This window comes from Typha latifolia, chromosome 8 (genome assembly GCF_019914945.1).
Source record: "Typha latifolia isolate L0001 chromosome 8, TyphaL0001v2, whole genome shotgun sequence".
Taxonomy (NCBI): Eukaryota; Viridiplantae; Streptophyta; class Magnoliopsida; order Poales; family Typhaceae; genus Typha; species Typha latifolia.
Window position 1 is genome coordinate 6,698,982 of NC_133093.1, and position 12,924 is coordinate 6,711,905.

The window sequence follows — 12,924 nt, forward strand, 5'->3', positions numbered from 1 at the left end:
ATTAATATAAAAATTTATCAAATTCAAGTTGAAATTCATCATAATTTTCGAGTGAGTTTTTTCTTTAGTTTTTAGGCTTCATATGTGGCTACTTTTTATTTTCTTAATTGTTACGGACTAGATTTGGACCGATCGAAGTAAGAAAATTATGAAAATTTAGGTGGTGGTAGTCTCATGAGATAAGGTTCTAATGGCTTTGATTTTACATCAATCGGATGGTTGAATGAAAAGAAATAATTAAAATAGTGGAGCAAGATCAAAATGGGGCAAAACGGTAAATATCCAACGTTGCGACAGTCGTCGAAAGGTGATGGACGACCAAGGGTGATGGTGGCTAGGGTTTGGATGCTGGAAAGGATTCTACGATTACGATCTATTCCTATGAAGATAAAGATGATCTAATGGCTACGTAAAAATAGTAAATGTGATTTAGGAAAATAATTAAACTCAATTAATTCTTGATGCTTGGATACTTGGATTCTTAAAGCCTAGCTTTTCTATATAGAGGTAAGATACAATGAGTCTTACTCGGACTTAGTCCTAAAAAACTTATATGACTCAAACTAGGACTTGTCTTAGAGGTTTACATAACTTAATTGAATTTATCTCAGTGGCTTACATAACTTAATTGAACTTGCCTTAGTGGCTTACATGACGTAACTAGACTTACCTTAAGAATTTACATAAGTATGAATCAATTAAAAGATAAATAGGCTGATCAATTAAGCTCAATGTTCTTATGATGCAATCCAATCTTACTCGGTTCGCATTATTAATTTTCTATTATTTTTCTCAAATTTTAAATTATTTTACATTTTTTAATTATTTTACATTTTTTACGTAATTAAAAATTATCCAATCTGATACAAACGGCCAATACGACCAATATAGCTGATACGTATCATTTTTTTAACGGTCGATCCGATCCCAATATCGAGTTTTAGAACCTTGCTTTCTAGGATCGATTTTTTGGCCATCAATATTAATATATAATTATGCATTATTAGGTTAGTTTAAGAGTTTCCAATATAAAGACTTTTGAATTTCAAGTTGTTGTATCATCTTCTTTGAACGAGACAAGTCTCTTTTTCTGTATGAGGATTGTTCCATAAACAGTTGAGATGTCTGATAAGTTACCTGATTATTTTTGTTGTTTCTTGATGAAATATAGTACCTTCTGTAAGATGTCTCTTTAAGCTGTGAATATATGCCAATAAACTACTCTTTGTTCTCTTGGTGAAGTGATGGTGCTGCTGCATTGGTATTAGTGAGTGGAGAGAAGGCTTTGGATCTTGGATTGCAAGTGATTGCGAAGATAACAGGATATGCTGATGCCGCTCAGGTATGGCAACAAAGAGAGAAACCCTTGTCACACTTAAAATAAAAAGATGATATGCTGGATAATATCAAGAAAAATTGAAGACAAGTAGGCTAGTGCTAGACTGGCCAGTTGAATACAATCAAGTCAGTCTTTTTTCATAATTTCTACCGAAGTGAATTCTCATGCAGGCCCCTGAGCTATTTACAACAGCTCCAGCTCTTGCCATACCAAAGGCAATTTCAAATGCTGGCTTGGTTGCTTCTCAAGTTGATTATTATGAAATCAATGAAGCTTTCTCTGTATGACTAAATCCTTCCTATCAACCGCATTAAGTAAACTGATTCATCATAACATTTGTCTTTTTAGTTATTTGTAACTTAACTCAAATTATTATTGCCAGGTTGTGGCCCTTGCAAATCAAAAGCTTCTTGGGCTTTCTTCTGTAAGTTATCTTACTTATTTAATATGATTCTAGAATTATGTTCACTACAGTAACTTTTTGAAGAACTAGATTTATATGCTAGTCATTGGGTTTCATTTGGTAGATATGTTTACCATCATTTTGATATCTTGAACTCTTTCTTTATCTTGTCACTATTGCTGTTTGCACTTGCAGGAAAAGGTTAATGTGCATGGTGGAGCTGTGTCTCTAGGACACCCTCTAGGTTGTAGTGGAGCTCGCATTTTGGTCACCCTGATAGGGGTAAGCATCATACTCAAGCGCATAACTATTTTATACTTCTATTTTCTTCTTCTCATTTATCATTGACTTGGATAGCTATGCTTATTAGCCACAATAATTCCCAGTGTTTGTTCCTTTTCTGGCATCTTATCTGGATAAGTAGTTCTACTAATCATTTACATTGATTTTAGTCACCAGAGCAGAACAACTGACCTTGCATTTCTATATATTGGATGTAATAAACCTTTGTGCTCATGTTTCAGACATGCCTTTTTCTTTCTTCTTGATGTGGCAGATTGACTAGGTTGCATTTATGTGTTCCTGTATGCCACGATGCTAGGTCTTACTTTTAATGTTTGGTACCATGAACAAAAAGCAAACAAACCGAGATACTATGACTTGCTTAGAAAATGATGGTGCATAAGGCAACTACATATAAATAGACTCAATTAACTTTCTGGACAAAAATAGGAAAATGCAAATTAGGAAATATCAATAATTTGTTCTAAGCTGACTAGTCATAACTAAAGAGGCTTATATTGATATGCAAAAAACTCTAAAATGAGTATATGCTAATAATAAAAATGGAGGTGCACTATCATATCTCATCATTCAGATATCTTTCTCCTTAGCATTGATCCTTTTAGCTATCCAATAATATCAAAAAGCCAGTTGCACTTTGCATCTAATTTCAATTTATAGAACCAATCTGTGTTCTTTTTTAGTGTTGATGACTAATCTGTTCAACCAATAACGAGTAATTATAATCACCACAGATATTTCATTGACAATTTTGAATTAATGATTGTACCTTTGCATGTCCAAAGTCCAAACAATATTTTGAGATTCCTACAATTTGGCTTGTAGTATTCTAGTGAGTCAATTTCTTTGATAAAAGATATCATGGGAGAGCTCGGTGATGCTTTATCTATAAATTCCTTATTGCAGAGTCATTAATTTTGCAAATGCTATTTTCTCAGTAGTGACCAACTCATTTAACAATAGCGGTTACTTCTTTTGAATCTTGTTTTCACCCTTTCTACTTGGATCATCTTGAAATGGATAGTGAAACTATTTGGTCATCAGCATGGTACTGCCAAACCACACATTCAATGCAGTACTGCCGATTGACCTGATTAGCATGGGGCAGCATGATGTGAAATAATCTTGTTGACTCGACTAGGCAACCTATGAGAGGGGATGAATTGAGTTTAAAAGTTAAATAAGAAGATAAAAACCAAGTATGCAAATATTTGCGCAAATTGTAATGATAATGAGAAACTCAAAGCTTCATCAAATTAAGAGAATGCAAATAGATAACTTTATTTTTATATGTATGATTATGTTATGAAAATTTAAATGAGATAAGTGAAGAAAAGAGAGAGTGAATATGATACTAATATTTATAGTGGTTTGGTCAATGCCTATGTCCATTCCTCAAGGTTTTCTTCCTTAAAAATTCACTAAGCATTAAAAGACATACCACTAGCTTATTAAGGTGCTAATAAATTTTACACAAGAGATTTATCCTTCAAAATCTCTTCTCTCAAAATAACCTTTACTTTGAGTCAAGAAGCCCACTAATTTCTTCCAAAAGATATACTCGATCTCTCACCTACAAATCACGAAGGCTTTTCCACATTCTTCACAAATTAAATCAAAAACACACACACACCTAAAATGTATGATAACTCTCAAAGAGTTTGATTTACAAATAAATTTTACTAAGAAAAAGAAAAAGTATAAAGAGAACTTGTTAAGTGGGAACTTCTCTTCTCCAATATGGGCTGAAATACATTGCTTTCTTTTGTATCCTTTGATTTGCCTTTTAAACTCTTGCTTCAACATAAGGTATGGGCCTCCTTTTATAGGCTTGAGAAGATTATTTCCTATTTGAAATAATTTGAAAAAATGAAAACTATTTTACAAAGTATTTAATATATGCAGATTTTGGATAGTTTTTTTTGTCTATCTTGCATCACCTTGTTAACAACTAAAACGGTGGAATTTACTTTTCCAACCTGATAAGAATTATATCAAAAGACATTTAGCTAAAAGTTATGGCCAAAAGAGTAAACGTGTACGAAGATGTAAGCCTGAAAAATAGCAATGAATGGTCAATTTGTAGGCCCTATTGCACATAGGTAAACTTCGAATTTTAAATATATTTATATATGAAAGTTTTAAAATATCAAGTTTACTTTTCACATATAAAATATCATATTTATCAGATCACTATAAAGAAATTTATAAATAAGAAAATTGGACAGGTGTCAAGAATCTATTTGGCAGAATACAGTTTTGTAATATCTAAATTGTGACATAAGCTTGAAAATTAAAACCTAAGAATTAAAAATTACATATTATAACAAAGATGTAGATAATTGATTTTTCTTTTCAAATATAAAAGAATTAAATGGATATCATATAGCAATTAAAAGTTATGCCAGAAATACGACCACATAGTTAGAATTAATTCAACTTTTACATCAAAGATAAAAACTTCTCAATTGATAATTACTATTTTAACATGTTTGGTATCATTAAAATAATATAGTTTATTCATTTTTTTGTTATCATTAAAATTAAATAATAAACCATTTAAATCATAGGGCTGACAAATCTGTCGATTAAGATGATTAACATGGGGCAACACAATGTGAAATAATTTGTCGGTTTGACATGGAGTAGTGTTAGTCCATGCATTGACATGGGGGACGTATTGAGATATGGCTCAGTATCATGTCGATTTCCTATTATCATAGTACACATCGAATGACAAATATGTGCCACTTGAAACAGGTCCTTACATTTAATGCCTTTCTGGTTTACCTGTTAAGAGTAACTTTGACCTTAAATAAGATTAGAAAATTATTCTTTCTAAGTACTTAATTGATTGGTTGAGAGAAGCTTATTTAGCAAGCTTTTGATTCTCTTATAATCATGTCACATAGATAACATTGCTACCATTAGGTGAACATTTGTAGTAAAGTCAAGGTGGCTAGCATGGCATGTGCTGCGGCACTTGCTGACCATGCCACAAGAGTAGAATCTCTACCATTGACCCCATGTAAGAGGAGGAGAGAAAAAGAGAAGGATAGGTCATCACTGATATGCCCTCCTCTCTGCCATCACCCTCTCTTTGTAGTCGCCATTGCATTCCTCAATGGATCCTTTTATCAACCCATTACCCTATCATCTTCTCCGATTATGGAACAATTTGATGACACTTTTTGTCACAAATTGACGAGGGAGAGTAATCATGCAAATTCCAATTATTCTAGAACAAAGGAGAGAAGAAAACCAATGAACTCTCAAAGAGTATCTATCTCAGCTTAGCAACCCATCCACATGAGTCAGATCCCGTTCTGACGCCGTGTACATTCCAAAAATCCAAAAAAGTGTTGTATTGTGCCAAAATTTAGAATTTCTAAAAATCAACTTTGCTAATATAATCAAAGATACTGTAAGTCAAATAGAAACATATTATAGGATTAGAGGATTAGAGATGTCAAAATCAATCAAAGCATTTGAAGATCAAGCATTTTCCTATTTTGCATGATATTAAGTACTAAATTCAAAAAAAGATCTTATCATGATGCACTAATATGTAAAGATAGGTAAATAAGTGATTAATCTAGAAGTCCAATCAGCCTAAAATTTGCAATGGCAGCTTACACACTTAAAAATGTAAGATAACCCTTTCCTTGAATCTTTTCAAAAGCATGCTTCATGCAAAAATTTCTCAATAAGATTTTCCTTTTCTTTTTCACCTTTTATCAATCAATTCTTCAATTTTGTGAAGCCACATTGAGTCTAAGATTTTTCTTAAATGCTCATTTTAAGGTGACTTTTACTCTTATCCTTAAGGTATTCCTTTCCAATGCAATTTTAAAAGTTCACTGATATACAATTGCAACAAGTCTAATGGTCAATCTAGTATGATCAAATATGGGCATTATGCAACCTATTAGATATTAAGGATAACTTAAATTTTAGATTTACCTGATATGCACTCTAGGTCATTTGCTTTCTATTCAACATGTAATATCAAACATGACAATCTCTACCACAAGAATAATATATAACTTATTTAAGAAATATATAATGATCAAATAGATCGGTAAGTTGCTATCAAAATTTTTTTGGTATTTAAATTTCTTAGATTTTTTAACTTTTTCTGAAAATAAGAAATAATAAAAGAAACATACCAAAAATGAAACTAACCTAAAGAAAAAGATAACTTAAATAAACTTAAACAATGAAGATATTACTCAAACAATATCCATAAAAATCCATCAAATAAAAAAAATTCAAATCAAATACAATGAAAGCTCTGTCTTAAGATCTACAATTTGGTTCTCGAGATACATCTATTCATCATTGGCCACTTTAAGCTTTTTCGTCATCTTCACATTTGATTTCATCAATTTATGACTCACAGAGCATATCGTAGGCCCGTTTGAATATTGGTGCTAATGTCCTCATTATCGTCCTTGTCATTCATATGCTCCTTGAAATAATCTCACAATTATTCGAACTGACAGGATCAATTCGAATCGTAGACAATTCTGCAGTCATTGGAGAATATTCACCAAATATTCTTCTAATATCATAAAATTATAAAACCAGTTGGAATAACTTCTTAACTTCCAGATCTAGGTTTTTTATATTTAGATCCTTTATAGATTAGGACTATACCAGGGTCTAATCTGGATAACAAACCGATGGTTGTGTTGGTGGCAGGAGTGGTTCGACTTGTAGACGGTGAAGGAGATGGAGTGGTTGGTTGATGATGGTGGTGATGATTTGGTAGATTGATACTGTAGGAGAGAAGACAGGGGAGAAGTAGGCCTGCCTTACAAGACTAGGGGGATTGGCGAATGAGGGAGATTATAAGCAAGACAATATTGTTCTAACAGGAGAGGCGGCATTGGTTGGTGAAAAGGGAGGAGAGAGATATTGAGGCCAGCGACCAAGTTGAGAGGAAAAATATTCTAGGGATGCAAGGGCAAAAGCTAATTAATCTTTTATTCCAAGCATACCTAAGATACAAGCCATAAGGCTCTATTTATAGAATTTTTTTAGTCAAAGTCCTCTCCTTATGAGTCACCCTGCCATGTTATTAGTTTTCTGGATAAACTCTTTAAATTTCTTAACAAAGAAAGCCAGAAATTCAGGATCTACATTGTTGTCAGAATCATAATTATCCTTTTCTAGAGATAATAAAGCAATACCTTTTATCTTTTTAGGACGATGAAGTAAAGATTCATAAGTTTGTAAATTTCCTATTAAATCTTCGACTTTGATAGCGTTAACATCTTTACTTTTCTTAATTTACAGTTAGTTACCTTTGCTTCAAATCTTTCAGGTAGTGATTGAAGGACTTTTTTGTTGAATTTACTCTGAGGGTCCTTTTTGCTAGGGCTGAAACTAGTATTCACCATGTCTAGCATAGAACTCATCAAAGGTCTCTAATCCTTCCATCCTGAGCGTCTCAAAAGAAGTGGTCAATTTTTATGTTTAAAATTTTAACTGCATGCCTATCTTTATTTGTAAATTTCAATATGTCCCATGCTTCCTTTACGATTTCACAAGTCCTGATGCATCTGAACTTATCCTGAGTGACACCTCTGAATATGACATTGATTGGTTTGTTGTTCCATCCCATGCCTTCAAAATTGTTTTTATATCACTTCTCAATAGGTTTTGGTACCACTGACTATCCTAATTTTTCAGTTGGAGGTGAATAACCATATACAATAGAAATCCAAACATGCTTATCAATTGATTTTGAAAAGCTCTCATCCTAGCTTTCAATGAGTAGTTAGACCCATGAAGAACTGGAAGGCCTAACTATTGATAGACCTTCTCTAGACAAATCCATATTAGAGGATCTCTCTAAGATAAGAGAAACCTGCTCTGATACCTATTGAAAATTCGAAGTAAGATTCCTAGTTTAACTAGGTTTAGAGATATGGAATCTCAAAGCCCAAGTCAAAGTCAAAAGTCAAAAACCAAATCCAAATTTTTTTAAGAAAACCGAGTCCTACTAGGTCTAGAAAACTAATTAAGAATCAAACATCAAAGCTGAAACTAATTAGAAAATCTGAATACTATATCAAAGAAAATCAAACTCAAGTTGGTGTGCAGAAAAACTAATTAGGACTAGAAAACGGAAAAGCCGAATAAAAAAGATAAATGCAGCTGACACAAGACAACACATTTCTTTTTAATGTGAAAAATCTCTTTCATAGAGGAAGAAAACCACGGACCCACTCAAAGGTGATTGATCGTATTTCACTAAGTAATAGAAGAAATATTTACTTACAACCCCTTTCAACACTCTTATGCCGTAGTATTTGAGTAACCTTTTGAACAAGAACCCCTTGATTAACTAATCTCGTGAAAAATATTGCTTTCTTTTGGTAAGCACTCAAGTGATAGATCAATCCTCAAAAGCACGTGTCGATGTGTTTGATGTCAACGTGTTTGATGTCGACAAATGATTAGTTCCTTCTGATGCTACTGATTATCCTCAACTATAGTTTAAGCAATTAGACAAGTATAAAAATATCCTCACTCAAATATGAAACATAAACTCTAAGAAAAAAACTTCAGAATTCCTTTAAGATGGGAATAAGAATCCTAGAGTTCTCTTTCCAATCGGTGATCCAATCTCCGACTATCAGTCTTTTAATTAGGGGTTAGAAATATCCTTGATTCGTGATAGGATAAGTCACTAAAAGAATTCTCAAATCCATTTCCGATTCAAAGCTTTCTTTTGTTGTCCTATGTATGCCGTCCAGACGCAATTTATCCTGTACAGAGGCTATTTAAGTTTCATTAGGTAAACTGTTCCGGTAGTCCGGATGCCATTAACCCCTTGTGGACGAGGTTCTAAAACATGAAGCTCTAGTCTTCTTATGATTTTATTTTTTTTGTACAATCTGATCTTCCATACGCTATGTGACTTGACCATACATGTAAATCTAATTAGTATTGTTAAAATTATCAAACACATATAAATGACTAAAATAACCTTTCTTGAAGTTGAGAACTTAAAATATATTTATTTAACGATTCTTGTGTTGCATAAAAGAAGATATTTTCCTTGTACTATGATTTTGGGTAAAATATTAGATAGCTCTTGAGACTGGAACCATTTAAAATAATTTATACAAGGAGAAGATGTTTTTTTTTTTAAATCTAAGTTTGGTTTTATTCATAATTAGTTATGTTTAAGTAACTGAATGGCATTTTTGAAAGAGTACAAACATTTTGGTCACAATTAGAAACCCCTAAAAATTAAAATTTGCATGTTGGATTTCTCAATTAAGCTGTTGCTAGTTTGGAGTACTTCTAGTGCTAATTAATTGTCCTAATTTAATTTCAATTATCAATTGATCTTAATGTTTGCCCTGTCATAGGTCACCCGACATGTAATTCACTAATAATTTATATTATTAGTTCTAAATAACCCATACATCCATTTGCAATTTTTCGAATGTTTGAAGTGAGGATGCATTTTGTTTAGGTTATGGACCAGTGCACACATCATTCATGATTATTGTCTTGAAGTCTATATATTGAATTCAGCTTTTGCTTTGATGTAAAGGCCATTTAGCTGGTTTCACTTTGATATCAAGATCGGAGATATATTATCTGTTGGTGGTATTAGCACACTCAAGGTACAGAGGGAGGAGGGAAGGAGGGAGGGAGACCCATCCTAATATACTTAACTCCTAAACTATATGTTTTCAAATTATGACAATACTCAGTACCTCTGTGTGAAGTAGAATTATTGATTGCTTGTGACAATATGTTTCTTGTATCTTCACAGGTTCTCAGACAGAGGAGTGGAAAAGTTGGAGTTGCTGGTGTCTGCAATGGCGGTGGGGGAGCTTCTGCACTTGTTCTACAGCTTGTGTAAGCATTTTCAATTTGGTGAGTCTCAAATGCTCTATCATTTTGCGTTCTTATATGCTTATGTCATTGTTGGCTTCCCCATAAGAGTCCTCTCTAGGAACTTGGAATAACTTGTCACACTAGAGCATCTCAAGTTTAGTGATCTCTGATTTCCGATCCAAATCATTTCGCATTTACATCTTCCTCCTCGCGCAATGTAAACCCTAGTCATCAGCCTCTTCACCTCCCTCTGCTCTCTTCTCTCCCTCCCACCTCCCATCACTCTGCCGCTGCTCCATCCATCTCTCCTTTCTGCTAGTTAAATCATCATTGACACCATGATTTTGCCAGGGGGATGAAATGTGCCTCCTAGCATATCTCATTTCAACAAACTGCCGACACCCAATGCCAGTGGCTCATATCTTTATGACACCTAATGATCATACCAAATTCCACATAGTAGCGTTGTTCTAAAACTCCAAACCCATAACAGGTGCTATAGTAAAAGGCAACTACTATAATGCTTAGAATTGATTAGTCATCAGACTTGGCAACAATTTTATTGGTGGGTCTTCTTTCATCTGATCATTTTGCTTCCTTAGTAATCTTTGTATGATGTATTTTTTATATGTAATATTACTTTATTGACATCTTTGGCAGCTTAGCTAAGGTTACTTTATGTTCCAAGACTTGTATTGCTTCATGCTATTGTATTTATGTAATTCTAGTCATATTCTGCTTGAAGTAGGTACTTCACCCACTGAGTAGTAGGTGATGGGACTTAACAAGATATGTGTTCTAGACCTAAAAGATAACATATTTTAGGAAACTGCTTTAGGTATAAGGCACCCACTGTAGTTTGCATTATCTGGTGAGCACCATAAACCAATTTACCCTTATGTATCCGCAGAGAACTTTTTGTTACACTATGTAATAGAGGTGAGAGAATAGTCTGTGATTGGTTACATATAATCTATGAAGAAGCATTGCTGAGTTTTTGGTATGTCTTAATAAACTTCTTCTATGTTGGCACTATATAAAAGCTTGCATTTGGACCAGCGGAATATTTCATTTTCAGTCAAACTTCTGCATCTAGCCAGAATAGGATGAATAATGACTTATTGCTCATATTCTACTACTGGCTTGGATGCCAAATTATACTGGTGCTGTCATGGATCCATAATTATAGTGCATGTCAATATGGGATGTGTTTGGCCTATGAATGATGATAATTATACTGAGAACTAGTAGTAATGACCATTTGTCTGTTGGATATGACAATTCAAATATTTGACTATCCTAATGCTCAATGTCTTTTCTGATGTTCACCAGAACACATTTAGAGAATTCTCCTTTATCATCAGGTTTGATGTTCTTAAGCATTGTCTTCTTGTTTTATTTCGAGGTGCAATGTGCATGGGAGAGGTAGCATGAACAACTATGATCTGCCTGATAGTAACTTTTTGTTATTTCTCTGTACATTCATGCACTCTATAGTTTGCCTGGTGCACAAATCATTGCTGTTCCTATGTTATACATAACTAAGAGAATATGTTTGAGGCTGAAGACCTTTGTTGCAAGCTTGGAATGTAATTACTAGATTAATACTCAAGGACCTCCAGTGCTGCATGTAGAAAAGGTACTTGTTTGGAAACTGTCTGGCGAGTAGTAGTTTGAAGCTTGTCAGATATGTCCCTTACTGAGTTATACTAATATTTCATTCAGGAATTGCTTTTACAGAGGTTTTCAAGCAAGTTTATGAATTTCCTGTTTTTGTAATAGGAAGATATCAGACATTCTTCTTCCTGAAGAACTAAATAAGATTGGAGTGGTTATATCTTCTTTTTCTGATTTTATTATAGTGGTGCTGTAGCTGTCAGTGTTCATGAAACAGTAACCTAGATGAGATAAAGAGTCCTTGTTTAAAGTTTTTAAAAGTTGTTTAGAGTCTTTGCATTACTTTTATCTTCAAGATTTCCATCAAGAGTCAAATTAGTTTTTCTTGTGAGCAAGTTAGTGTCTTTATAAAAGGCCTTTAGAGAGCTGAAAACTGTATTATCAATAGATTGATCAATGAAAAGAAGCTTGTTTGGCCAGATGTGGCTTGTTTATCACTATTCTCTTTGGTTCTCTCCATTTTCGTCCTGCTCTAATCTCTCAATTCTCTTCTACTGGACGGTCTATCGTTGCACGGTAGACATCTCTATTCTGTCCGACATCAGAAAGAGAAGCAAATCTTCTTCCCTTCTTGGACATGCAGAGTGGCCATGTTCTTGTTCCTTTATCCAGTTACATGACATCCAAGTCAATTTTTGAAGCTTAGCTTTGAGTGGTTCCAGTGACTTACTAATAAATATATACTGTTAGTATTAGTTAGTTCTTTGAGTGTAAATTTGCAAGCTTGTTTGTATTTTGCTCTATTCTGATGAAGGTTTTTCTAATATGCAGGTCTCATGCAGGAGTCAACCGATCGTTCTTATGAGAGATTTTCTATTTTGATAATAACCCGTGTTGTATCTGACTTCATTTTGTGCAAATTCTTTAGTATTATTTCAATTAGATTTAGCTCAAGAATGTGGAAGCCTAATTAGTTTAGGGCAAGGCCTTACTTATGAGATCTTTTTCATCTGAATGCCACACCAATTACCATTGCCATTATGGTTGCAATATCATACATACATTGTTTTAAGCTGAAGAAATTTCAGAAACTGGTTAATTGCACAGGAAGATAGCGGAAGCAAAGTTTAATAAATCCATACATTTTGGCAGAGATTTGTCCGTCCTTTCTGATTCATTTACTAAAATCATTCCAGCATTGAGAAGATATATGGTCTTGCACAGGAAGGAAGTGATTTATGTAGAACAAAATAACCTAAGACACTCATAATTTATAAAATAAGGGAAAAAAAATATCACACTAATAATATATATTAAGCAATTGATAAATGTGGCAATTAGCTTATCGGATATGGATTTGATAGTGTATAACCCATATTAAGATTTATATTTTTGG

At 33.4% G+C, this 12,924-nt stretch overlaps 1 protein-coding gene across 4 annotated transcripts in view; it reads left to right on the forward strand.

Annotated features, from left to right (window-relative positions):
• Positions 1-12,566, forward strand: part of LOC140793636 (acetyl-CoA acetyltransferase 2-like) — a 36,961-nt gene extending 24,395 nt beyond the window's left edge. For 2 of the 4 annotated variants that reach the window (XM_073145244.1, XM_073145245.1), the window contains exons 10-15: positions 1,243-1,342; positions 1,510-1,620; positions 1,722-1,763; positions 1,938-2,024; positions 9,847-9,950; positions 12,360-12,566. In XM_073145244.1, coding sequence (XP_073001345.1) covers positions 1,243-1,342; positions 1,510-1,620; positions 1,722-1,763; positions 1,938-2,024; positions 9,847-9,936 — 430 coding nt within the window. In that variant the 3' untranslated portion in view covers positions 9,937-9,950; positions 12,360-12,566. The remainder of the gene's footprint in view (positions 1-1,242; positions 1,343-1,509; positions 1,621-1,721; positions 1,764-1,937; positions 2,025-9,846; positions 9,951-12,359) is intronic. The other 2 variants (XM_073145242.1, XM_073145243.1) reach the window with 1 other exon arrangement.
• The last annotated feature ends 358 nt before the right edge of the window (positions 12,567-12,924 follow it).